Here is a 27,827-nt window from a genome sequence, read left to right as displayed (position 1 = left end):
TGTTATTGTTATTGTTGTTGTATTATTGTTATTTATAATTTATACAAATAACCTCCATGTGGTTCGACCCCGGTCTTGCCGGGTTATTTATTACTTCGACACTCCTGCACTTGGAAGAAGACAACAATCTTTTCGTCGTGTCAATAATACTTCTTGAAATATTCAGATTTATAAACTCTCGCATTATTATCACTTAATTATGCTTATATCCTTATTTAACATATCCACTAATGGTATTTCAAATAAGTATAGTATAGACTTTTATTATTCAACTGGAGACCACTCACAAAGAAGGTTCCAATTGGATTATGAATTGTTAACATGATTACATTAGTTATCTTATTTGAATAATGCTAATACTTGTAAATCTTGCCAGACATTCATGATTATAACTTATGTTAACAATATATCAAGTTCCTTTCATAGTATAGGTGTAGGTTATACCATACGGTTGGGCTATGAAAGTGCCAAGTATTTTTGTACCAAGTGTATACAATACAAATCTAGATTAACCATTTAACAAGTAAAATATTAAGAGTGAACAAGATAACAAATACAAAACATGGTAGTATTAAACATTAAAGTCCATATTGAGTTTAAACTATACTTATTCTTACACCATTAGTATAATCTTTTCACCTTCATATAATAAACTTAGCTAAACATAATGAAAGAGAGAAACATAAATAAATAAGATAAGATCATAAATAAGATAAAAGTTAACTAAGTAAAGGAAAGGAAATGAAAGGCATAAACAAAATATTAATAAAAGCAAAACTTAAGCATTACAAAAATATAAAGAGAGAAAGTAAGAGCATAATCTTAATTTGGAAACCAAAATAACTAAATGCATGATAAATGCCTCCTTTAATAGGCCAAAATTAGAAACTATTGATTTAATGACTAATTGATAAGTGAGTGGCCACATTTTGACTTAGTGACAATCCTTATTTTCTTGTCTGGATAAAACGTCATTGATAACATCAGGATTTGAACCAGACTTCTATATGAAAGTTCTAAAAAATTATCTCATCTTTCAAAAAAAAAATTGAGGTCATTTGGACTTCTAGAACTCAAGATATGGGCTGAACATTGAACAATATCTAGGCTACAAGATAGATTCATACTTCTCTATTGTTGTTAAGATTTAGACTTTTAAACAGCATAATTGAGTCTTACCTTTCCATGAATGTTTTAGACCTATATCTCAGCTTTCTAACCATATAAACTAAATTGAAATTCAAGATCTACAACTCGAGATTAAACTTCACCCTCTCTTTGTCTTTTCAATTTCAGTAGTTGAACTCATCAATCAATCATTTGATTTTTGTGATAGGCCTGCTGCATTTAAGATGAATATTTATCATAAATTAAAGGTATCTTATAGTATTAGACTTGTTATTATAAAACATGCTTTATTTAATGAGCTATTGATAGAAGTATAAAATATAGATATAAAATCTTGATAAAAATATACTTTTAAGTACTAATCAATTACAATAAGTAAGTTGCCCTAAGGGTGATGCGTTCTTCTCTTACACAATTAATCTTTTTATCTAGACTCTAGCAAATCAGAACTTTATGATTAAACCTAAACACCATTCGATTTCAAAAGATAGTTCCGTCATTTGATATTGTGCATATCACGACACAATGAGTGATACTTAATTTAAAAAAAAAACCCAATAACGATCATAATCAAATTTGAAAGCACATTTTGTAACAAGTGAAAATTGATTTTGAAAAAAGCCTATAAGGTGTTGGAATTAATTTTTAAAACTAACCTGCAACAAGTGAGAAGATTTTGAAATTACACATATAATAATTGAGAATATCAAACAAATCAAAGTCATATGAATTTGCAAAGCAGATTAATCACAATTTAAAGGAAACAAGATTTTTCAATCACAACCTAAAACAAGGATAGAATTACAAATGAGTCCAAGCTTAAATAAAAGTAAAAGTTAAAACTCATATCAAAAGTGATATCTATGAAAAATAGTAATTATAAAAAAAATGAAGCATTTTCTTTAAAAACACACAATTCAGCATAAAGATTTCAAAACAACCACAAAAATTATACAATCCATAATAAAATGATTTTGACTTTAATAAATTTGATTTTTTTAAAAATCTCATAACAATAAATCAATTATCACATTAAAGTAGTGCAACATACACAAATTGTAAAGAAAAGATACTAAAAAATAAAATGATGAGTATAAATGACTAATATTTGAAATAAAAAAAGCTTAATAAATAAACAATATTTTGAAAAAAAAAATATAGTTCATTAGTGAATGGTCACTCCATGTTAATTTTGAAAGAAAAGTAAGATAAAATCAAATGATGACGAATATCAAAAATTAAAATATCAAATTGAAATGTGTTGAATTGTAATTTTTTTTTTAAATATTTGAAAATTTTCATTCTTGTAAAGGAATATTAAAAAATTTTAAAATTAATTATTTTTTAGAATTACTAACTTAAAAATATTGATTTTTTAAAATTAATAATATATATTGATACAAATATGCACATTTCATGTTGATAGGATCATATTAGTTGTTTTATCATTTATCTTTCAATTTTTATTTAGTTTATTTTAAAATGTAAATCAATTTAATGAAGTGAGTTTTATTAATTATATATTGTGTTAGAGAATATAATAAATATTATTTTTTTATTTGAAAATATATTAAAATAATAATTTTTTATTTTTTAAAATTTATTTTTAATAAAAATATATTAAAATAACCTATATATATATATATATTGTTTTCAAGAAAACCGAAATGCCAAATGTAGCGTAAGTTTATGACACTGTGAAAAGTTTTCAGCGAGCAGCACGCGGTCAAGTGTCAACTGTCTAATCTAATGTAAAAATACATGTATAGCAAACATCTATCTACTAAACCACTGTACCTAAAGCAAAGCCGCTTTGGTATATTTGGTGGAAAGATTCCAAGTGTAATAGTTTGTTTTGTAGCGGTTAGAAATCGAGGAGCGCCAGCCAGATAATGATGAGAAAGGCATGATATATAGATGTTGTCTTGTGCTATCTTGTCTGGGCAGCGTTGATAAAACGTACAAACACGCGCACCATCCGATGATGTTCGTATGAGCAGTTTCATTGGAACTCTGTGTCTGTCACATACAGAGGACTAGTAAATGGCTGCCAATATCTCTCTCCTTAACGTCCCATCATCATCATCCATCTGTGTTCATAAGCTTCAAATCCCACCCATCATCACCTCATCTTCATTTCCTGCCATAAAAAATGGTAGTCACTAATATATAATTGACTATTAATTCTTCTCTTCTTTAACTTCACTACTGACTGCTGACACCTTGATATACAAAATTTCCATCTAATCTTTTTCTATGTTTATACGTAAAACTTTTTCACTAATTTTGTTTATGTTTAGGAGGGAAATGTAAATTTAGTAGCATTCTAGCTTGTGCTTCTTCTTCAAATGGGAGAGAGCCGGAGTCTGTGGACAATGGCGTGAAGAAAGTAGAGAGGATTCTTGAGCAGAAACGACGGGCTGAATTGTCTGCCAGGATTGCTTCTGGAGAGTTCACAGTGCAGCAATCTGGGTATTTTATTTTATTATGCTTTTAATGTGCTAGCGGGTTAATTTTTGATAGTGACTACGATTTGTTCCTCTTTTATTTCTCATTCCAACCAGTTTTCCATCTGTATTGAGGAATGGCTTGTCAAAATTGGGAATTTCAAATGAGATTCTGGACTTTTTATTCAAATGGGCTGTTGACTTGGACAAAGATTATCCGAAGATTCCAGAGGCGAAAGGGAAAATAAACGCCATCAGGAGTGAGCCCTTCTTCATACCCTTGTATGAGCTTTACCTCACCTATGGTGGTATTTTTAGGCTGACTTTTGGACCCAAGGTTTCTTTCTTCTTGTTCTAATCAGATTTCTGAAACTCGTTGTAGCTGATTACTTAGAGGGCATGTATATCTAATCAGTCATGGGTTTTGGTCCATCATTTTTTTATTTGCAGTCCTTTTTGATCGTTTCCGATCCTTCCATTGCCAAACATATACTGAGGGACAATTCAAAGGCTTATTCTAAAGTAAATTGTTTTCCATCTATTCATTTACCTTTTCCTTCCTTCTCTTAAAAGTTGATGTGCGAGCATTTTCACTGACATTTATTTTACTTGCTATGCAGGGTATCTTAGCAGAAATTCTAGAATTTGTCATGGGGAAAGGACTCATCCCAGCAGATGGGGAGCTATGGCGTGTCCGAAGACGTGCTATAGTGCCCTCATTGCATCAGAAGGTATTCTAATTACTTTACAGGTTCAAGATTAACTCGTTGGTGCTTTGATATTATTGGTCTATATTCACACGATAAGACTCTGAATGCTTTGATATTATTGGTCTATATTCACACGATAAGAATCTGAATGTATAAAGTTTCTCTATTTATTGTCATAGAATGCCAAATATTAAGCTGTTCACATGATGCTTATGCTTTATTTAGTGAAGAGTTTGAAGGGATCAAAAAGAGAGTTCAAAAAACCAAAAAATTCCTTTGGCACCATACCTTTATTCATGAGGCATATGACTAGCAAGATCTCTAACAAAATGTAGATGTAGAAACTATTTGATCCATTGAGCTGCTTCACCTTGGGTGAACCTCAAAAGTTCTTTCTAGACAGTCTTAAATTAGTTCCTTTGGTCATAGATTTCATTTCCTTTCATTTGTAGTATGTAGCAGCCATGATTAGCTTATTTGGAGAAGCAACAGATAGGCTTTGCAAAAAGCTAGATGCAGCTGCTTTTTATGGAGAAGATGTAGAGATGGAGTCCCTCTTCTCCCGTTTAACACTGGATATCATTGGCAAGGCAGTATTTAATTATGACTTTGATTCACTAACAAATGATACTGGAATAGTTGAGGTACTTTCTTTGCTTTCTATTTTATCTTTATTTTCTCAAACCTCATTATTGATTATTTTTCACTGATGTGCATTTCATTCCATGAAGTTGCTGCACGTTACTGCTTAACACGTTTAGTTTCCTCTATTTTGACTTTTGCAGGCTGTTTACACAGTTTTGAGAGAAGCAGAAGATCGAAGTGTTGCACCAATTCCTATATGGGAGATCCCAATTTGGAAAGACATTTCACCAAAGCAAAAGAAAGTTGCTGCAGCACTCAAACTGATCAATGATACACTTGATGATCTGATTGCTATTTGCAAGGTGAAGATGACAATTATTTGAGCAGCTTTGTGCTTAAGTATACAAGTAGGTGCGTGTATTATTATATGAATGTAACTGTGTGATGCAACATATCCATGGATATGATAGCAGTTAAGAACTTCTTTTGCTTGATCTAATTTTATTTCTGATGGTGCTAAGATACTTGTTTTGGAGGAATGTAAACAGGGAAAAATAAAAGCACAGGCTGTTCAGTCAGCACTTGTTAGCATGTTAATAATTGGAGGCTACTGCCATTGGGAATAATTAGTACAGAAGTTAGTTATTGACTGCTTATTTTGTGAAAACTGCCTCTCTCACTTCACTTGAATCTGTCATGTGGATATGTAAACATGATTTCTATGAACGTGCTTATGGATCTGTATTTGACAATGATATTGCATTGTTGGTTCCTTGTTCCTGGAAACTGTAAATATGCCTTGATAGTACTAAATTCATGCCTACTTTGACATATCTGGAAGTGTTAACATCTTTCTTGTAGACGTACCTAGATCAAGCTTTGAATTGGAATACCTATCTTGGCTAATCTTAGCATGCAGTTTATCAGTAATGTTGTAGCACAGACTTGATTCACATCCTAAACTTGATTAGTTCTTGTGCTGTTTTATCTCTACTTCATATGCTTATGTGTGCATCTGCAGAGGATGGTTGATGAAGAAGATCCACAGTTCCATGAGGAATACATGAATGAACAAGACCCCAGTATTCTCCACTTCCTGCTGGCATCAGGAGATGATGTATGCAGTTTGCTAATCAAGTGTGTGTTTCCTGATAACTCAAATAAATGCAAATTTTCTTACTTCCATTTACAGGTTTCTAGCAAGCAACTCCGTGATGACTTGATGACAATGCTTATAGCTGGCCATGAAACATCTGCTGCAGTTTTAACATGGACCTTTTATCTTTTATCAAAGGTAATGCAAAGTCAAGGATCAATGATGTAGGAACTGAGCATGCACTTTAATGCTCTTTTGTATATAGACTCTTGTTTCTTCAATCGCCTCTCTCGACACCTGTTTCATGAACATACAAATGTGATTTCATTATGTTGCTCATTTTCTTTATTGTATTTTCATTTCCTAAGTTTATAATTTCTTTGAATTTTTTACCAAAATTTCTATGTTATGTTCATGATTGTAAGTTTCCAATGAAGCTTGGTGGTGGTGGTTGTTCATGACTCTAAAGTTTTTTTTTGCACATTGCTAATATAGCAATGCATTTTTTTAGAAAAAAATGATACATTGAGCAAAAGAATTAATACATTGCCAATATCTTCATTACCATCTTAAAGCTTTCTAGTTTTTCAACAATTTTTCTTTTTTGGAAAATATATTATTTTAAATGTTGTGCAAAAAAAGTAGCTCATTAAACTATGATCAGATGCATACACTGGTAAGCATTGGCACAGGCTCAAAATATAGGATGTTTAGAGGTTATTATTGTAATTGTATTCTTTCTTATGGTTGTAGGAGCCAATAGTTATGTCCAAGCTCCAAAATGAGGTATTTTAGAGTTTCATGCACCGTGCTTTGAATCTTCCAATCCTATGATGTTGATTGTGTTCTATGATTATTGTCTTAACCATTTCTCTTTGTAATATTTAGGTTGATTGTGTTCTAGGGGATCGATTTCCAACCATAGAAGACATGAAGAAACTAAAGTACACAACTCGAGTAATTAATGAAGTAACAAGACTAACATTGTTCTTTTCATATTTATTTTCTGGTGAATGTTTAGTTTCACATTATGGCTTGAAGTCTTATTTCCCAATCTTCTGCAGTCATTGAGGCTCTATCCACAACCACCTGTCTTAATTCGTCGCTCTCTTGAAGGTGACATGCTTGGAAAGTATCCCATAGAAAGGTAATTCCACTCATGCACAGTCAACTCTGAATTTTTCTGGTTTTTGGATATGCATTTTCTGTCACTTTCTCATCTAGAGCATGACATGTTTCATTGAAATTCAAGCACAACTGAGAGAGTAGATTGTGGTATCTAATCGGAAAACATAAATGCTAATATGCCTTATAAATCCCAAAATTAGCTAGTATCAAGAGTTTCAAAGCATTGTTGTCAGTATTTTTAGATTCAAATCAAATTATTGTGAAGATGGAGTAAAGATTTTCTACTAAGAAAACACATGCCATATAGGGATTTTAATTATAGAAAGTAAATTGTGGAGGGTTTTTTTTACTCAAGGATATGAAACAGATTTTATTGAGCTTTTCCTTCAGTTTTTAGTCTAGATTTTTGTTTTCCATTGTTAGTCTAAATTTTGTTCTCTAATCCGTATTGTATTGAAGTACTTCATGTTAATCAAACAATAAACATAAATTCATACCTTCATGAAGCCGTGTTCAAATTCCCAGGACCTTCTCGTTGAATCACTTTCAATTGCTCTCCACAATCTCCAATACCTTTCTATATCGTTACACCTGTTGTCATGAAATCACTATAATGAAAGCACCTGTCCAAAGCCAAACTAGAGAATTTCCAAGAGAAAAGAGTATCTATGTTCTTTTTCTCCATGCCCAAACATGGTTTTCTACTGTAAGTAATTTTTTTAAAAAGTAAATTATACTTTAGTCTTTTTGGATTTGAAAAGCATAAGTTAGTCCTTGATCAAAATTAAATATTAATTCTTTTTAAATTTTTTAAATTATCATTTTTAAATGCCTTTAATTTTGTTTATAGTCAGTGAGATTGTAAAATTTGATTACAGATGAAAGACATTATAGAAAAAAAAAATAATTGTCATGGAAACCAACAAAATTATTAAGTTACAATCAAATATTAAAACACATGGACTCAATATTTAGTTTTTTAAATTAAAGAGACTAAGTAATTATTTTACTAATTTGTAAACTTAGCCACACACGAATCAAATAATAATTTACTCCTTGTTCAATGGCTTCTTTTGCCCTAAACTATTAGGGTTTTGGCGCATTGAGGTCTATATTATTAATTTGTTTAATTTTATTATTCAATTATTATGTTTTGGGCAAATATTGTCTCTTTGATTGATTGAACTTTTATCATTTATAAAAATATTTTTTCTTAAAAAAAAAAAATTCAAGTTTTTGTATTTGAAGTTGAAAATCTTTCACATGCTAATGAAAATTGAATATACTAAAAAAGTGGAAATTTTCACTTTTTGTCAGCAAACTTAATATAGGTTAATTTTGAGAAACATTTATGCAAACATTTTGAGAATCACACTAATATTATCCTGTAAATTCACATAAACTTTGTAGTGCTTTGAGATAATCCTAGTTTAGTTTATATTTTTCATAATTTATTGAACTTGTCTTGCTCTGAACATTAAAAAAAATAAAATTTTGACTTGAAAATTTTTTGAAATTATTTGTGAAAATGAATTAATTTTCTTTATTAATATTTATAAAAAATTCAATTAAAAATGTCAAAATATGAATTTTTATAAAGGGGTTCTTGGTTACTATCAAAGATCAAATTAAATAGAGGTATAATAACATTATAGTTCGAGGACAAAACTAATCAAATCTGTATACCCCTTAATATGCCACAACCTTAATAGTTTAGGGTTAAAAAATGTTGTTAAACCATGTATTTTTTGAGAACTTTGCCTTCTAATTTTGTGGAAGACTTTGGAAGGAGTTCTGGAAGGAATTGTAACTAACTAGCTGCGTGGTTACATATAAAATCTTTTTTCTTTGAACAAGGCATTTTTATACTTGTTTTTCAAATAAGGTAGTTTATGCGAAATAAGCTTGTGGAAACAAAAATGGTTAAAACAAATTCAAATTAAAAAAAGAATGCTATTGCAAAACAAATTCTTCTTCATCTAGTTTCTCATTACATGGAATTGGAAGACAACAACTGAAAAAGCAAAAAGAAAAGAACAAAAAAAATACAAATTCAGCTTATGAGCAATGTCATATAGAATTGGATGCAATTAATTAATGATCCATACTCAAAGTTGACATTCAAAATTTTCAGTTATACCTTTATGATACCGAGATATTATGAATATGGAAACATAACAGTTAACATACAAAGAAATTTTTTCGCTAAACACTCTAAAATACAAAAAAACATAAGAGGATAGATTCACTACTCTAAATATATAGAATAAATCACCACTTTAGATATATAAAGTTAAGGTATAAGTTCATTTCTCATAAAAGAGATACAAAACTTAATAGTTTGTCAATAGACCAAGTCAAAGACTTTCAATTCAAATATTTGCCAAAGATACCTATATATGGTCTGGATCATAAATGTATACTTGGAACAACCCTTCAAGTATAGGAAAAACCCAAATTAACATAATTAAAACTAAAATAAATGTCTTTGACAAAAAAAATACTAGACAAATATTAACTAACACATTTTTGACTTCTAAAAAACATAAACAAACACTTAAAAAACTTAAAAAATAAAACAAAGATGACTTCCTATAGAAAACTCCAATATAAAAAGATCACATTCTGAACTTGAAAACCACATATTGTAAACTTATTTTTTCCATGCATCGAAAACTTCACCCATTTGCACCGCCAATACAAAATCAAGTAACCCCATATCAATAGGACATTAGAACATTCATGTGCCATGTTCCCACGGTTAAAAAAAGCTCATCCTCAAGGAAGTCCAATTAAAACATTTTCATGATCCTTTATGCAAGCCTTGAATTGGAATCCTTTAACATCAGTTACATTGTTTTTCATGTCATAGATGTTCTTTAAATTATTATGAAAGAACAAAACAATTCTCTCATCTTTATCAACTTTATTATATTTTGAATTAATTAAATATGTTTATGGATGTTAAAAACATTGACTAGTTCAATTTTAACAAGCACATGTTCTTGACATATAAGAAACAAAGATACTTAGAAAGCTTTTAAAATTTAAAACAGATATAAAATATAATCCTCCAAGTTGAGAGAAAACCCAAAATAACATAATTAAGATCAAAACAAATGACTTTGATAGAAAACTAGACAAATGTTAACTAACACACTTTCTTGACTTCTAAGAAACACAAACTGACATATTTAAAGCTTAAAAACTAAAACAAACATAACTTAGTGTAGAAAACTCCAATGCATGCATGATTGTACAATTTAAAAAGATCATATTCTAAACTTGAAAACTACATATTGTAGACTTATTTTTCCTTGCAATAAAGACATGAAAATTTGGTTTATGGTCTAGTAGTAAACAACTTCAAAAACTTAATCCATTTTCATTGCCAACATAAAGTCAAATAACCCAACTTCGATAAAACCATTAAAGAGCACCCATATGTGATTTTAGATATTGAATCCTATTGTATTATCAAAATAAATGTAAATTATTGTATATTCTTAGATTTGCAAATATAACAATTGAAGTGCTTATAAAAAATGGTAAAACCAATTGATACCATGATTGGGTTAGCAATTCGCCTCCACACTTGGGGGGGTCATTTTGTTTTGTGATAATGTTTTTTCTTGAGATGGAAACTTGTTAGGTTAGCAATTCACCATTTCAAATTTTTAACTCTTGAAAAATGAATTAAACAATCATTTTGTTATATTTAAGGATTGTTATATTTAAGGATGATGATAAATTTTTTTATGGCTGTTGGTCTCTTGGGGTTTAATTAATCCACTTAGTGCTCTCTTTTAAGAGTTCATGCGTACGAGTTTTTGAGCTACGAAGCCATTCTATTGGTGGAGTGCTACAACTATTTCAGCTATGATATTTGTACTTTATAAACTCATCATACCCTCATGATATTGCTTCCATAAATTGATAACACTTTACCATAGAGATAGCAGAGTTAATCTTTAATGTTTCTTCACTAGAAATACAAACTTCAACATTGCTTGAACACTTGCTATTCGTGCATTATTTTTAGCTTCATTTGTTGGGAGGCCTAATAAGCTTTGGGCTACATAAGGGGCAATATCACTTCCTTATCCCTATATCCTTACCGGATCCGCTCCTTCTAGGATTTGGACTTGAGACCTCCAAATAAAACCAAAGTATTAACAACTGGGTTCTTATTGGAATAATGGAGCTTAATTGTTAAGCTCAAGCTTAAGAGATAATTGTGCTTATAATATACCATGCTTACAATATTCTTGGTGGCCAACTAATTACTTAAATTTTGGAATTCAATCATGTTCCTAATGGATTATCAATGTTGAAACTTCAAATCCACAATATTTTACTTTTTGATAGAAAAGTCTTCTTGGACATGGCTTTCTCATATAAAAGAGTCTGCTTTTCCTCTGCAAGGAATGAGTATCATTTTCATTGTCTATGAGATAGGATTCGCTATCATCTGTCCATCTGCTAACTGAGCCTTGCTGCTTTTGTATTCTTCTTCTTGCAATTTTATTAACATGTTGTTCATTGTTTCTTTAGCCCTTTCAATCATTCTAAATTTTTTCTCAACAAATTATACCCTTTATAATCTGCCTCCAAATTAAATTATTCCATATAGGGAGTTTGGTTATGGCATTCAGGTCTCTTTTAATGTTTAATTCAAGCTAAGACAACTATAACAATGAGTGTTGAATTAATGCCACTCTTTTTTTCTTCTCCTTAACGTTGGGGTATCTAGCCATCCATTTCCAACTGATGTGGTGGAAACTTAGAAATGCCATGACACTTGTCACCTAGAATTCAATTTAAAATAATTCTTGTTTATTTGAAAATTATTTTTCAAACTTTTTTATATTCATTTATCATTAGAAAAGTTGGTTAATAGAAAACATTTTCCAATTAAATGAAAATTTGACTTGGTTTAAGGGAAAATGTTTTTTTTTTTTTTTATTTTGGCTGTAAAACACTTCGAAAAAGATGCAAAAAATTTCAAAAATATCTTGTTATTTGTTAATTATATTAAATTTGGTCCTCAATCCTTTGATTGCTATATATTTTGTTTTGATTTTGTATCTTAGAATTTGATTTAATTTGATTTTATACCAACTTTGATCATTATTCTTTTGGTTGCTATTTATTTTTCTCTTATTTATTTCTTAATTGAAATTTTTTATCAATCATATCTGATCCCATTTTTTTATTACTATCTATTTTATTTGAAATAATTTATGAAATTAATCTTTTATTTTAATTTGGTCATCTTTTAATTTTTTTATCTATTAGATATGGTCTTCATTTTTTTTATTTTAAATAATTTATGAAATTATAATATTTTTTCAGTTTTATCTTCTTCAACTTTTTTATCTGTCAGATTTGGCCCATATTTTTTAATAAAATTAAAAAAATTAGAACATTAATAAGTTATTATCAAAATTTTTTCCATAACATAGCTAAATACTGAAAAATATTTTATAAATTATTTTTCATAACACTACCAAACATAAAAAAAAAATTCATTTTTCAAAATTCACTTTCCTTAAAAATTACTTTTAAAAAAGAAATTTAAAGAAACTACGTTGCAGACAAATATAGCCTAAAACTAAAAACTTCTCTATCTCTCATCCTATAATAGTATAGGTATTGTGTCATGCCAACACATGGTTTAGATTTAGATAGTGCATGACTTTGTTATCTGTCCTTTCTAGATAGCTAGACTGTCACTAGGTAGACAAAATATCTCCTAATATGAATTACATGGAAGTTGTAAACAGACCTTTTCTTTCTCTTAATTGAAATCATAGCCATTTTGAAAGAAAGTAGTCTGAATGTTCAGTTTGCTTTTGCCAACTTTTGTTATGTCAGTAGACCAAAAGTCTCTCGAACAAGTTACAAATATATTTTGATTTATAATTAAATAAGAGAGGTTTTGACAAGTTATGGAGTCGTGGTTTCAGCAAGGCAATGTCCTTCTATTTTAGAACACATGAATCTAGTAACACATTTAATGTATTCCCATTAACTGCATCGCTAAAGTTCTCTCACTACAATCAATGTTCATTACAAACCTATATAGGTACTAATTGTTTGCTATCTCATCAACAAGTTCGGTCCTTGTTCCCAAATTTCCAATCCACATTTCATTATTCTTATTATTACAAATGTTATTATGATGCTTCAAAATTTAACTTCTTCTAGTAATTATATTCCCCAAGAAGTTTTTTAAGAAAAATGATGTTTGATTAATTTTACTCAATCTCATTTATACTATTATTTTTCTATGGAATTCTTGCACCATGATTTTTTGGATTTGCCTCATAATCATTGATTAAAATGCTAAGATTTAGTAACAAACAACAGTATTGATGGATGCAAAAGTTAATGTTATTGTCTTGCTGGTGAACAGGGGTGAGGATATATTTATTTCGATTTGGAACCTCCACCGCAGTCCAAATCTCTGGGATGATGCAGATAAATTCATTCCTGATAGATGGCCTTTAGACGGACTCAATCCAAATGAAACAAACCAAAATTTTTGGTATGTTGCCCAATGTTATCTCATATTGCATGAATTAAGTGGATTTCACCCATTTTTTACTTCATCTGTGACTTTATTACATCATGTCTACAAATAGTATGAAAAGGTGGCAAATTTCAATTTTATTTATTCGAATAAGTTTGATTGCTTCTAACAAAATCATGTAAATAATGCATTGCTCTCTAGTAAATAGTTTGCATACAACCAATTAGGAGCTTGATTGCAAAGAAGAAAGAAAAAGGAAAACCAGCTCTAATGCAATTGGGAGAGGATAAATTTCCAAATGAAGAATATCAACAAATTGAGTTAGTAGAACACACTACAAAGATGGAAGTGCATAGTGTGATTAATCTTTTCAGGACTAAGTTTCTGAGCAAAAGGGATTGAAATCACCATGTCCTTGTACTAAATTGATTTGGTACCAGCTCATATAAATAAAAAAAGCTATAATTGTACCCCTCTATCATACAGAGATGTATGGTGATTTTGATCCACTAATTAAGTTGTTAGATTGGTAATTATTTTGCGACCATTATGTGGTTATGCTCACTAATATTTAGGTTGTCTAACTCATTAAATAATTTTATTGCAACATTGTGACTTGAGGGCTTTCTTAATAATCATTGCATAATATATTTTAAATGGTCAGTTACTATACTCCCTGTCATGTCAAATTATCATCTAAATCACATGACTTTGTATTATTATAGTTTTACATTTTTTGTCTTTTCTAACTCATAGTACAATTGTCATAAAAAACTTAGTCTTGCTAATGAGCTGTAATTCAGTAGGCATGTTGCATCTTCATATCCCTACAAGACTCGGGTTAAGATCTCCTTGTAAACCAAATAATGAACAATTAATATTTTTGTTGGTCATGATAGTGTGATCATGACACTTAATCGAAATGAACTTTCAATTTTTTTTTTCATTTTTATTGCCATCAACCATCTTCATTTTTTTTATCCATGAGATTGTAGCAGTTCTCCCATTTGGAATTTAGGTTGAAGAACATAAGTGAACAACTGGTATCTCCTTGTAATTTTTTAATGGATCATAGTTCTTTGCTTAAGCTTGCGAAACGACACCTTTACACCGTGTCTATAAGGTTATAGTCTTAAATGAAACCGATCACCAACTTGTAAGGTCCTTTTAATCCTCCTTTGTTTAGCTATATGCACCAGCCCTATTGTTCCTTGAATTATTCAAGCAAAATAGGGTTTGTGATCGATGAGGTTGAGCATATAAGATCTCATAATGAAACCTTATTTACAGTATAGTAGTTAGTATTGTATTACAGATCAGCAAGTAAAGCCATTTGTGTGCCTCTCTATTCATGCACCTCAATTAGGTCTCCAAATATTTATTGAAAATGTTTGCTTGTCTGTTACTTTATGGACGATATGCTATTGAGACTCTAGTTCCACTCTTCTTTAAGAACAAAGTTCCTTCCAAAAGGATTAGGATCCTTCTTAAAAATGATTGTGGTTGGCATCCTATAAAGGGATTGCTATGAAGCGTTTAGGTACTGTTGGTACAGATAAGGTTGAGAAACTAATGAAATGGGCACATTTAGTAAATCTACCATCAAGCACAAAGCTCACTTCTTCCATTAGACTTTGACAAACTTCCAACAAGATCTATGATGATGTCAGAGAGTAAAGCCTTCGTGACTAGTAGAGACTGCAAAGGGTTTGCAATGTATTGACTTGTTAGGTTTATAGGTTGCTCTAACAAACCATATGATGTGTTTTTATTGTTTCTTCCAAAAAGTAACTCATTGACCTTGAGTATTTGTTATCTCCCAGTAGTCCCCTACAACATTCTTGTGTAATAACTTGATAATCTTTTCTTGAATCATAGGAACTTGCCCCACTACCAACTAGCCCTTAACTTGCAAGCAACTAGCCCCTTTGCTCAATACCGTGATGCCATAAATAAGTAGGATATGAACTTGGATTGGCTTCCTGTTCTTGAGTTAAGAGTCTAGATAGTAGCATTTGCTTTCTAACATGCTCTAAACTTGTCTATTAAATCAACATGTATTGAGGGGATAAGTAATATAAATTATATTTTGAGACTTCACATAACAACTTAAGTTATTGAGTTGGGATGATTATTTGACATAGTATCAAAAGCCTAGTTTAACAAATGATCACATTTTCTCTACTAATTAAAATTAATTAATATCACAAGATAACATGTGCTTTTGCAAGTTTCAAGCCCAAAAAGCTTTTACTTGAGAGAGTATGTTAGAAAATAATATAAATCATATTTTGAAACCTTAATTAATATCATAAGATAGTGCGTACTTGTGCAAGTTTCAAGTTCAAAAAGCTTTTATTTGAGAGAGAGTATTATAAAATAATATAAATCATATCTTGGAACCAAAACTATTGGATTGAAATAATTTTTTGACAAGAGTTAGTAGTAAGCTAGGTTACCAGGTGATCTGGAAGGTGCAGTAGCCCACCAGGTGATCCTTCTTATTCTTGCAGATAATTTCATAGTAAAACCCTATAAACTAGTCAACCACACATGTTGACTATCTTGTGTGCATGCAAGTATTTGAGGCTTTAATGGTTTGTATTGATCCTGAAATTGACGACAACTGAAACAACTGCCAACGTCTCTTTCATAGGTTGTGGTGGAACTAGGACTATTGAACCTAGTAGGCATAAGATTTATTTGTGTAGGGGAAGAAAAATGGTTTGATGATGATTCAGGGGGTATTTTTTATGGAAACTTAGTTTGTTTCCCTTGAGATTTTAGTTGGTAATCCTTTTTCTTGTGTTTTAATATAAAAGAGTACATGAAAGGAAGTTGGATATTAAGGTTATTCAAGTGTTAGTTTTTATTGACTTTTGTAAACTATTGTATGTGTTTACTACTTTTTATTTACTTATTTAAGTGTTAAGTTTAGATGTAAAATATCTTTAAGTGCTATTGGTTTGTCCTTTGTGTTGGTTGCACCAAGTTTTTGGTATCAAAGCATGTCTTCAAGGCTCGGTAATATGTATTGATTGTGGCAAGACTAGGGAGTCTAAACATGAGATAAAGGGATGATTTTATATTGGATTGTCAACATAATTGGCTTACCTAACATGGTTTTGTGCTGGGAAAAAATCGACTACATGTGCAAAGTTTTTTCCAAAAGGAAACATGAATGAAGGCTTGGACCTAGAGGCATGGAAAGATAGTTTGCATGCTGTGAATGATGATGTCGATCCTTTTCATGATGATTTCGAAAGCAAACTACAACCACTAGGGTTGCATTGAGACGATTTTGAAATGTTAATCCTAGGGTGTCACCATTATAAGTAAATCATGATTTTGGGTTCGGGGATTAAGATGGATGTTGCTGGCTTTGCTAGTTAAAAAGGTATGAATCATCTTTTAAATTGGCTATGATCAGGGGCGGAGACAGGGGGAGGCTGGCAGGGGCCCTGGCCCCTGCAAGGAAATTTTTTTTCCAGTTTTCTTTAAATTCATTCTTAGTATTCTTATAAAACACTGTATAAATCACAGCATTTTGGCCCCTCTTGATTTTATATTTTGGTTCCGCCCCTGGCTATGATGGATAATTTCTTCGACTGCCTATATCTTGTTACAGTGTTGTTTTTGATGGTTGGTGAGAGAGGTTAGAGGAAATGTGGTTGTTGTCAGGAATTAGATGGTGCAAATATATCAAACTAATTGAAGGAAATGCTCTTATCTGTTGCTTACAAGTAGAATTTCATAGAGGCTACCAAAATATGTGCCAAAAGGTCATTTATTGGAGGTGTGTATGAGAGATTTTGATGAGTTGTATTTGCAGAATGGTTTGACATAACCTGAAAAAGTTGTTACATCTCAATTCTTGTTGGGGAAAAAAATTTAATTTGGGGTCATTTACTGTGGAGGGGGCTTATCAATTTAGCAGGAAAAGCTAAAAGAGCATTTGTAAAGAAGACTTTTGATGAACGAATGGATTTTATTGCTGCTGAAGCATTGAATGCTCTTTATGAATCCAAAACAGCATGGATCTTATCCAAACAGCTTTGCAAAGGCCACAAAAATTGATTTGGATTGTTAAAAGAGTGACCTCCAAATAAACATAGGGCTTTATATTCTGGATGGCTGTTTCTTGTTGTATGGTGACCATTGGTCTTGTGAACGTTTAAAAAAAAGGCAAGATGGAAGAGCAAACATGGTTGAGGCAGAAGCAGGAATTTTGAGGATGGTGAATCTGAATTATACAGGTCACGTAGTAAGGTTGGCAAGAAGATTGAATTAGCTCTTACGGTTGGAGAGAGATTGATGTTGCATTAGGTAATGATGTCTAGATAGGTCAAGGAAGAATGACAAAGAAAAGGCACATCCTGGACTAGTGTCCAATGTTGCGTGAAGCTTTGTATAACAGCAATAGATGCTGCTGGTACCAAGAAGCTTGGTTCTCAAGAGGGGGTGATAAAGCTAAATTTTGTTTATTCGTGAGAAAGCTAGAATTTTTTTCCAAGAAAAAGAAAGTCTTAGAAACAAGTTTATTAGATGAAAGTGTAAATTGTTTTCATGGAAAAACACGATTTTTATTCTCTAATTTAGTTCAACTAATTCTTAATTTTCATTTCTTTAATTATTTCATGAGAAGGGAAAAATTTACTCTCAAACTATTATAAATATCACTAAGTACCTCATTTAATGTGATTTTACTCAATTAACCTTTATCATGAATTATTAATGAATGGGTTAATTTTGCACATCACTTTATACTTTAACTTTAGCCTATTTTTGGCATGAACTTGAGGCTCCCTTAAATCATTGTGGAGCTAAAAATCAAACCATGTTTGCTTGAGCTTTTTGACAAACAAATGGACGAAAATCTCTTTTTATATTCATTCATTCACATGCATCATGTGGTTGAGTTATAGTAGCAATAGTTACTTGTCATGAATATTTAGCCCCAAATGTTTTATGAAGCATATGTTTTGTGCCAAGGCTTGACTAAAACTAAATGCACATGTGAATCTTATGAAAATCAATAGACTTTTCAATTCTAGGTTAGGAAGTTAATTGAACCAATCCTTAGAGAAGGAGCTCAATTTGGATAATCAATTGATGGGGACTCAATTAGGACAAACATAGTTTTTGGGTAAATCAATCCTTTTCCAGTTATTTTAAATGTAAGCCAAGCAAATCCTTTTTTTATCATCTAGAAAATTTGAGTTCAATAAACATGATTCCTTAATTTTCCATGATGTGATGTTTTTAGAAAAACAACTAAGCTTGATAGTATTAGCAAATTTTTTAGCGTGATATGATTTTTATGGATTATGTCCCCATTTTGCTTAGAAGGCCTAGGTTAAGGAGTTTAATGGCATTCATCAAAACTGTCCAAATATAGTTACTAAAAACATGGAACATTCATTTGTGATATTGGATTTGAGTAGGATAAACTTGGATCAATTCGTGGATTAGGAGAGTAAGTTTAATTGGCACAATATTTTAGGTTGTGGCATGCTTTGAAACTATATCTAGTATGTTTAGAACCATAATATTTTGATTTCATTTTGAAGGAAAATTTCAAGACTAGTGATTTTTCAAAGAAGTAGAAATATTTTTTAATTATTACAAGAAAGATAGAGTTAAGCCATGAATTAAAGTGCTCCGCCATTCTTGCCAAATGAAAATAGGTTGAATTGTAAGCCATGAATAAAAGTGCTCCGCCATTCTTGCCAAATGAAAATAGGTTGAATTGTTATATGAAAAAGGTCACCTAATTTAAAACAATGGGCCACCTAGATGCTCCCAAGTTTAGGGTTTTAGGTAACTTGCTATTAAAGACTATGGGCTTTTTTGGCCTATGCATGTTGTGTTGTGCTTTATTGTGTTGATGCACAATTTTTTTTTAGTACATAGTTTTATGTTACTGAATATAATTTTTTATTTGATTATTGGATTGACTTGAAATTTTACTGGGAGATTCTAGAGATTCTATTTTCTATAAGGTTAAATTTTCACAGTATTGAAAATCAAAAAGGCCTTCTAGTAATGCCCACAAGTTAATGTTCGGGATTTGCTATATTTTCATAATTGGCTTAAGATTTTTTTTATTTGGTTTAAAACTCTTTTATTATCTTTCAAGTTTTGTTTAGGATTTTTATTGTATTTTTTTATTTATTTTTTAGGCTTCCTAGCTTGTTTAGGTTAATTTTTAGATTTATTTAAGGAGATGTAAACTTCTTATAGAGGTAGATTACTTGGACAAAAAATATTCAGTGATAAAATTTCAAACTAATTTTTCTATGTGATCCATTTTTTAGCATAATTTTGTGTTCTTGTGCTTGTTGTCTTTCTTGTGTTGTTTTCATCTATGCCAGTTAGTATCAAAGCCCAACTATCCCAAGTTATTGCTTATTATATGCTAAAATCCCAAGTTATTTTGTTTGTTTTTAAATAATAATAGTTGAAAGAAGTCGTAAAGTAGAATGTGTTAAGGTAAGAGGAGATGAAGAGGTCCTCTTTCATAAGAGAAACATTAGGAGTTGGTGATAGAAGACATAAAGAGAAATAACAAAATTAAAAAGAGATGTTTGGGAACTAGTGATAGAAAACATGCAAATACAAATTGCAAAATTAACTTGTTAGTTGGTGGAGGTGAGGAGCTTAGGGGATCATGGATCCATACTTGTTTTGATAATCCGTTTCAAAAGCATGAATAGAGAAAGTAAGTTCTAGATCGGGATGACTATTGTGGAGATTTTGGTGATCTTTTTTATTGTAAGATAGACGTGAATTGATATTCTCCACCAATTTATGATGATTATGTTGATGACTATATCATAACAAATGACAATAATGCTAATGATATCATTGATGTTCTTGTTGATGAGATAGAGGTTAAGTGCAAGGAAAACATAAAAGATGCTAAAAAAATTATTGATTTTGTCTATGTTGATCATTTGATTATAAGGTTATTGTTATCACAAATGTAGGTGTGTTCATAGGTTATATGAACATTACATACATTGATGAAATAAGTTTATGGTTTGCAATTCATTACTCTAGAAGTTAATGAAAGATAAATAACATGTAAATTGTTGTCTTTTATACAAGTTTTAAGATGAAGAGTTTGAAGTTGATGTCAAATTATTATATACTTGAAGAGAAGAAAGAAAAAGGGGTGAAAAGTCTTGATTGGATATCCATGAGATTGAGGGATGAACAATTTGAACTTAAGGAGAAGTTTTTTCCACCACAAGGACACCGATGTAGAAGATTTTTTTCCTTACATGTAGTTTTATGTTATTAAACATAATTTTTAATTTGATCATTGGATCGAGCTGAAATTTTGCTATGGAATTCTAGAGACATTGTTTTGTGTAAGGTTAAAATATGATAGTATTGAAAATCTGGAAGACCTTCCGATAATGCCCATAAGTTAATGTTCAAGATTTGCTATACTTTTATAACTGGTTGAAGATTTTTTTTATATTTGATTTAGAACTTTTTTATTATTTTTCAAACTTTGTTTAAGAATTTTGTTACTTATTATTTATTTTCAGGTTTTTTAGTTTTTTTAGATTAATTTTTAGATATATTTAAGGAGTTTTAAATGATCTAGAAAGTTAGACTATCTGAATAGAAAATATTAAGTAATGAAATTTCAATTTAGGATTTCTATGTGATTCCATTTTTAGCATAATTCTGTGTTTTTTTTTCTTGTGTTTTTGTGTTGTTTTTGTTCGTGTCATATATTGTGTTGTTTTATGAGATTGGACATATTAAATTATTTGATTATGAAAAATTATGCTTTACTAAGAAAAAAAATCATCTAACCTTGTAGTAATCTATTGTTATGTTGTTTAAATTGAAATTACATATCACTAAAATTTAAGACCTTTTTTTTTTAAGAAATAAGATTTTTAAGAAATTAAAATAAATTATTTGAAAACATAAAGCCTTGTATTTATAGTTGGTTGAGTGCCTTGTAATTAACATAAAGTCTATGTGTTGTCTTTTATCCTAATCGAAACCATTGGGAAAATATAGTTTGTTGTTGGGTTTTATTGTGCAAAATTATATTGATTAAGTTACAACCTTTTCTAGCACATCTTTTTTTGTAAACAATAAAAAGGTGTAAAACTCAAATATTTTTTTTCTTCCATTAGTGGGATTCCATGATCATGTATCATTGCAGGAGGCAACCTAGTAAGCTCTGCAAAAGTTGCTTGATACTCAACAAATATTTTAGATAAGCTAGAATCTTGTTCTTTGATTTGAGATAGGAGACAACCTTCTTGTCCATCATTTTTTCCGCATTGTTGTATTCTAGTCATTTTAAAAGTATTTAATAGGAGTTTATGCATATGCTTGATCTCTATAAATTGTAGACTAGCATTAGTAAAGCCTTGTAGAACTAGTTTCTTTTCCATCCCATCTACAAGGACACCCCAGGTCTTTGTTGTTGGACACTACATCTCCAAAAATACATAGCACTAAACCCCCAAAATCATGACATAATTTTTGAGTTGCACTATAAAAACATTTCCACAAGGGCTTCAATAGGTGTTAGATGGAAGTGTAGCCTTTTGATCATATTTATATGCAAGACCTTGGTGTTAACCTGCCCGTTACCCTAAAGGTTTGAAAGCTAGAGAAACCCTTAATGGTGTTAACAGAAACATGATTAACTTCATCCTCGTACACCTCTATGTCATAACAATATTTACCTTATTTTACCTCTTATATAGTGGCATCTTCTATATGAATGTGTGCTCATATATTTGTGGTCTAGGAACACTTTTTTATCACAACAATGAGATTTATTCTTGGCCATTTTATCCTTCAAGTGGATATTTTTGTGCAAACCAATAGATTCTTTACTTGAAAAACTCAAAACCTCCAATTTATTAAAAATAAATATATTTGAAAAAACAAAGCAAATTTTCATATTGCATTCAAATCCTTTCATTTTTTCATGGTTATTTTTTTTTTTTAGTAAATTACATTAGATTTGGTTTTTTCATATGAGCGTATTTTTGCCAATTTGGATGAAAATATATGGGATAAAATAGATTGGAGGATGACCATATATTTATGGATAAATTGGAAGCAATTACACTTGTAGGGGAAAGCTGGAGACTAGACATAAATATTAAGAACTAATTGAGCTAATTTTCTATTTTTTAAAATCAAAGTCAATATGTTTGGTGGCTTTGCTTTGGTTGTGAAGCAATTTGGGTTTTCTAGGCTGGTTGGTGTTTGTGGTATAGTTTGGAGTAGGCAGGCCTTGTTAGGGTTGTTAGGTTTGTATTTGAGGTGTCTTTTGGGTGTTTATGTGTTGTTGTTTTCTGGTATGTATTTGTTGAAAATGATGTGGTGTTCTGGTGAGAAATGGAATTGTTTCATATGGCTGTGGAACTAGATGGTAGTTCTGGTGATAAATGGAGTTGTCCTTGTGGTCGTGGTACTAGAGGGTGGTTGAAGTTGGTTGTGTTCTTCGGGACCAGCCAGGCCAAAGTCTTCTTGTAGGTTTTACGGGAAATACATGGTCACTGGTAATTTCATATGCTTTCCAAGACCAACAAGATCATTATTAGTGCATTTTTAGTCAAGTTATGCTGTGTTCCACAACATGTCTAATTCTTCGATATGGTACTTGAGGTCTGCTGTTATGCTACAAGTATTTAATGGTTGCCTGAAGCTTAATACCTCCCCCAAATCTACTAGGTATATTTGTTACGTAGTCCTAAAACAAATCCAACCTAGTGACCAAAGGCCTTAAAAGGCATCGTTATCGAAGAAGCAAGAGGCATACCTAACCTCAAAAGTGTCCTAAATTAGTTTGCATTATGGACTTGGACTTTAGTTATCCTCCAAGAAACTATGATGCTTTTTTTTTCTCTAGTGATAGCAGTTATTTTCACGTTGCTATTTTAGTCACGACGACATAATATCTAATCCCCATCCTTATGCAAGTCAATGATGTCATTATACATTGTTCCAGCTATTTGCCCTTCGGTGGAGGACCACGGAAATGCGTAGGTGACATGTTTGCTTCATTTGAGGTAATTTGTTTCCAGATGGATTCAATATAACATGATTTACTGTCATATTATCCTTTATTGGAACCTGTGATGTTTCTCATTCAATCGTTTGTGATTTGCAATGTAAAAACTAATTGTTCATTACATTGATTTATAGGCTGTAGTGGCCGTTTCCATGCTTGTTCGGAGATTTAACTTTCAAGTGGCACTTGGAGCACCACCGGTACGTCATATAATTTTGTTGCTTGAATTGACTATAGTTAAACATTTAGTATAAAGTCTTAACTATAAGTTAGTTCCTATAGTTTAATTACTTAGTCCCTTTTTTATGAAAAATAATTCAACACTTGGTTTTGTATCAATTAATTACTTAGTATCTTGTCATTCTTCCTTGATAAATATGGTGATGTGGTGTCATTGATTTAGTAGTTTTTTCAAAAAATGTCCTTTCTTCTAATTATTTATTTCCTATCACCTATTTCTCTTTTATTTTTTGATTAATAAATATATAAATTGAAAAGAAAAAGGAAAATAATTTTAAAAAATAATTATTATAATTAAGAAAATCCAAGCTTATGCCTTTTGAGCTCCTTTAGATTTCAAAATCCAGTCATCTTTTCCTACAAAAAATGGAAAACCAAAAAGAAAAAGGAAAATAAAAAACCACAATAAAGGTCCCTGAACAAATAGACAACAAAATTAGATTTCAGATTTCACATGCCAACGATTCTGCCCAAAACTTGTAAGTGTCCTTTGTCAACCTCATCTTTTTACCTCGGACTCGCCTCTTCTTTTGACTCGCCTCTTCTTTTTGCCTTAGCCAGTACAATATCAACCATTGCCAACCTTTATTCACCTCTTCATCTTCACCTCTGTCTCTCCCTCCCCTCCTCTCTCTTCCATTACTAGCACAAAAATCACCATGGGTAGGGATAGAATTTAGTGAATTTGTGTGAGAAAAGCAATTTTCTGTACATGTTGAGATGGAAACATTAATTCTTCCTTGTATTTGTAAATTTCAGTGGAACTGTACATATTTCTAACTGTTGAGTCAAATCCTATTACAAGATCTGGGATTTTGTTTTGGTTTCTCTACTTGTACTTCTTTGGTTTCACTACTTGTACTTCTTTGATATGGTGGTGACGATGGAGTGAGACAAATTAGGAGAGAACAAAGAGGCTATCTAGACATGAAAAAAGACTCTAGGTATTTATGTAAAAAGTAACAAATCTGTTAGGTAAATACTGGTAGAAGGATTGTTAAATTATTTCTCATCACAGAAAGAACTAATTTATTCATTTCAATGAATTAGAGAATAATATATAACTACTTCAAACATAAACTTAATGACATGGTATTCTTTGATGAGTATAAAAGTTGGGGAAATTAATTCAACTTTTCTTTAAATTTTTAACTCATTTTCTTATCTGTCTCTAGTGAAGTATAATTGTTCCCAAGATCATTCTCCTAGTAGATATTTTCATACAAACTTGCAGAAATATCAACAATCCAAATATTAAACTAATATTAAATGTTAGTAAATTAATGCGCCAAAAAATTACCATGAGCTTTTCTTAATTAAAAAAACTCAAATAAAAAAGGTTATAAAAATCATAAAGAATTCGATCACGTCCTCTGAATCTAAACCTGTTAAGCTTGGCTTAACAAAATGAAGTAGAAGGTAATCAGCAGGGGAGGAGAAGAGAGAAACAAAGAATTAAGAGTTAAATGATTCTATTATTTCTTTCGCGCCCTTTATGTAATCCTCTCCACCCTTATATACTCCTTCCCACATGCATGACACGTGCCCATGCACCTGCAGACCACCCTTAAACTGCACTACAATGACTATAATAGTTGTACAATACTTCCCCAGCTGTAATAGAACCATTGTCCTTTAAAGTTAGGACTTAGAGGCTAGTTTGTCCTCCTATATATCTTGATTAAAAAAACATTAGGCTAGCAAAAACTGTATTTGGTAAGTATATTGATGTGCCGTGAATGATTCGAAAATCGACAACAATGAATCTGACGAAAAATGGATGAAGGATGAGTCTGGTTGTGTTGTCTTTCTTTTGGTGTTTAGACTGGATTATAGTGATTTTAAGTAAAATAAAATGGAAGATAAACTAGAGTGATACTTTGATAAGTCGATCTGGACACCACAAAGATCAATCTAGGATTTTGAAGCCACACTCTCTATGATTGAAGAGTGATAAGTGAGGTAGGGTTCTTTACAAATCAATTTGGAAGAACAACTCTTAATTCTCTGAATTAAGTTCAAATCTTGGCCAAAAGTTCTTTATTACATATTCTGATGCCATATTTATAATTGAAACATCCCTTCATAGTTAGGAAAATTCAAGATGATAGAAATCAAGCCCAATAATTAGACTTTGACAAAGTAACCAGACAAATTAAACTAGTACATATTTTCTGACTTTAATTGAAACAAAAACAAACCGAATTTAAAATGGTTATAACTTCTTGCACAAAAGTCCAATGCAATCATGGTTGGACAATTTGGAAAGATCACGTTCTAAACTTGAAATCCACCTAGATTAGTCTTGTTTTCACATGCAATGGATGACTTCAAATTCGGGTTCAAATTCATCTACTGTTCTAACGTAAACAACATCAATTCCTTAACTTATTTGCATTATCAACCCAAATTCAAGTAGCCCAGCATCAAAAGAACCATTAAGGGCTCTTCCCATCTTTAAGTTTCAATTGTAGGCAAATAAGCACCCTTGAACCAATTTGAAACTGATTACTAGTTTTTAACTCTAACGCAGCTTCAATCATTCCAATTTGACTCGTCAAGGCTCTTTGTAGTTGTTTCGTTCTCGCTCTTGTCATTGGACCATCTGAATCCTCTTGCATATTAGATTTACCTTTACGAGATGGATTATCATTTCCATGATGCGCATCATATATCTTGCTAATATTTTTCCAATCAAAACATAGCCCCAACACTTATATGCCTTTGATCACTTGAGTCTAATGTAGCTAAAAACATGTCAAGAGCAGCTTTACAGGTAAGTTTCCACGTTAAAAAAAGCGTGACTAATTAATTTTAGGGCAAACTTACCAAAAGTTCCCAAACCAATATAAGTATTCTTTGTTGGGTCTCCAACCTATTTTTTTAATTTCATTTGAATCCCCATTGTGTCAATGGATTCTCAATTAGGTCGATCTGTCAGTTTCAGTTACCAAAACCGAACTATACCCTTCATGCTTTTTTATATAATATGTTCTATCACTCAGTGTTCTAGGAAATTCATGGGTTATTTTTTTTTTTTTTTTTGTATAGGAAAAGAGAAGTCGCATGAGTCTTGCTTGATTACTCAATAGTTATGTTAACTGAAACTAATGGAAATATCTAAATGAGATCCATTGCTGCATTGTGGATCTTATTGAAACAAAAAATAGGTTGCAAATCCAATTCAGATTGCTCCTATAGGTTTAACACTTCGAGGTTTGCTTCGTGGAGCACTGAAAACGATTTGTCATCTAATTGTACTCATCAGTCTGTAGAACATCATATAATTACACTTGTGTTCAAATCCTACCAGAATATTAAAAGATTGGAAAAAGGAAAAACAAGATGCAGTATTTTGGATATATCTGAAGAAATATTCTTTCTACAGGTTGGAATGACAACAGGAGCAACAATTCACACAACAGAAGGGTTGAAGATGACAGTCACACAACGAACAAGACCTCCCATAATGCCAAAGCTGGAGAAGACAACATTTGAAGTGGATGAATCAACTAGTGGTCCTGAAGGAGAGACCCCGCTGGGTCTGAAAAGTGAAGTTTCTTCTACCAATTCCTGATTGCTATCTTGTTAAGATCAGCTACGCACCATATTGGATATGGTTGTCATGGAAAGGAAATAGGAATAATGAAGTAAAAGGAAATTTAAAGGATTCCCCTTGAGCAGTTTGAAGGTTTGAAAATATGCATCCATCCTGGAATGGGTTTGGGATTCATTTCCTTTCAAGACATTGGTACAATTCCCCATATTGGTGTTTGTGTTTATTTCCAAATGAACTATATCATGATCTATACCTCTGTATCAATTCCTTTTTGAGTAAAACGATTGCGGGCAAAGACAAGTTATACGCATCGTCGCTCCTTCGTTTGAGATC

The 27,827-nt window shown here is 31.1% G+C and overlaps 1 protein-coding gene across 1 annotated transcript; it reads left to right on the top strand.

The window, feature by feature from the left end:
• The first annotated feature begins 2,974 nt into the window (after positions 1-2,974).
• Positions 2,975-27,827, top strand: CYP97A3 (cytochrome P450, family 97, subfamily A, polypeptide 3). Its single transcript, XM_011014873.1, has 16 exons — positions 2,975-3,283; positions 3,429-3,600; positions 3,693-3,912; positions 4,026-4,097; positions 4,196-4,306; positions 4,738-4,929; positions 5,071-5,232; positions 5,892-5,987; positions 6,063-6,164; positions 6,720-6,752; positions 6,855-6,935; positions 7,031-7,113; positions 13,513-13,644; positions 23,633-23,693; positions 23,830-23,895; positions 27,324-27,827. The coding sequence occupies exons 1-16, from the start codon at positions 3,172-3,174 to the stop codon at positions 27,510-27,512; spliced, it is 1,884 nt and encodes a 627-aa protein (XP_011013175.1). The 5' UTR covers positions 2,975-3,171; the 3' UTR covers positions 27,513-27,827.

This window comes from Populus euphratica, unplaced genomic scaffold, assembly GCF_000495115.2.
Source record: "Populus euphratica unplaced genomic scaffold, PopEup_1.0 scaffold1247.1, whole genome shotgun sequence".
NCBI classification, from domain to species: domain Eukaryota; kingdom Viridiplantae; phylum Streptophyta; class Magnoliopsida; order Malpighiales; family Salicaceae; genus Populus; species Populus euphratica.
This window is presented reverse-complemented; position numbering and strand designations above follow the sequence as displayed.

Excerpts from the sequence above, each read along its gene's own strand:
- CYP97A3 (XM_011014873.1), top strand. The coding sequence starts at position 3,172 with ATGGCTGCCAATATCTCTCTCCTTAACGTCCCATCATCATCATCCATC. Across the intron at positions 23,694-23,829 it reads ACATGTTTGCTTCATTTGAG|GCTGTAGTGGCCGTTTCCAT; the intron begins GTAATTTGTTTC and ends ATTGATTTATAG. Across the intron at positions 23,896-27,323 it reads TGGCACTTGGAGCACCACCG|GTTGGAATGACAACAGGAGC; the intron begins GTACGTCATATA and ends TTCTTTCTACAG.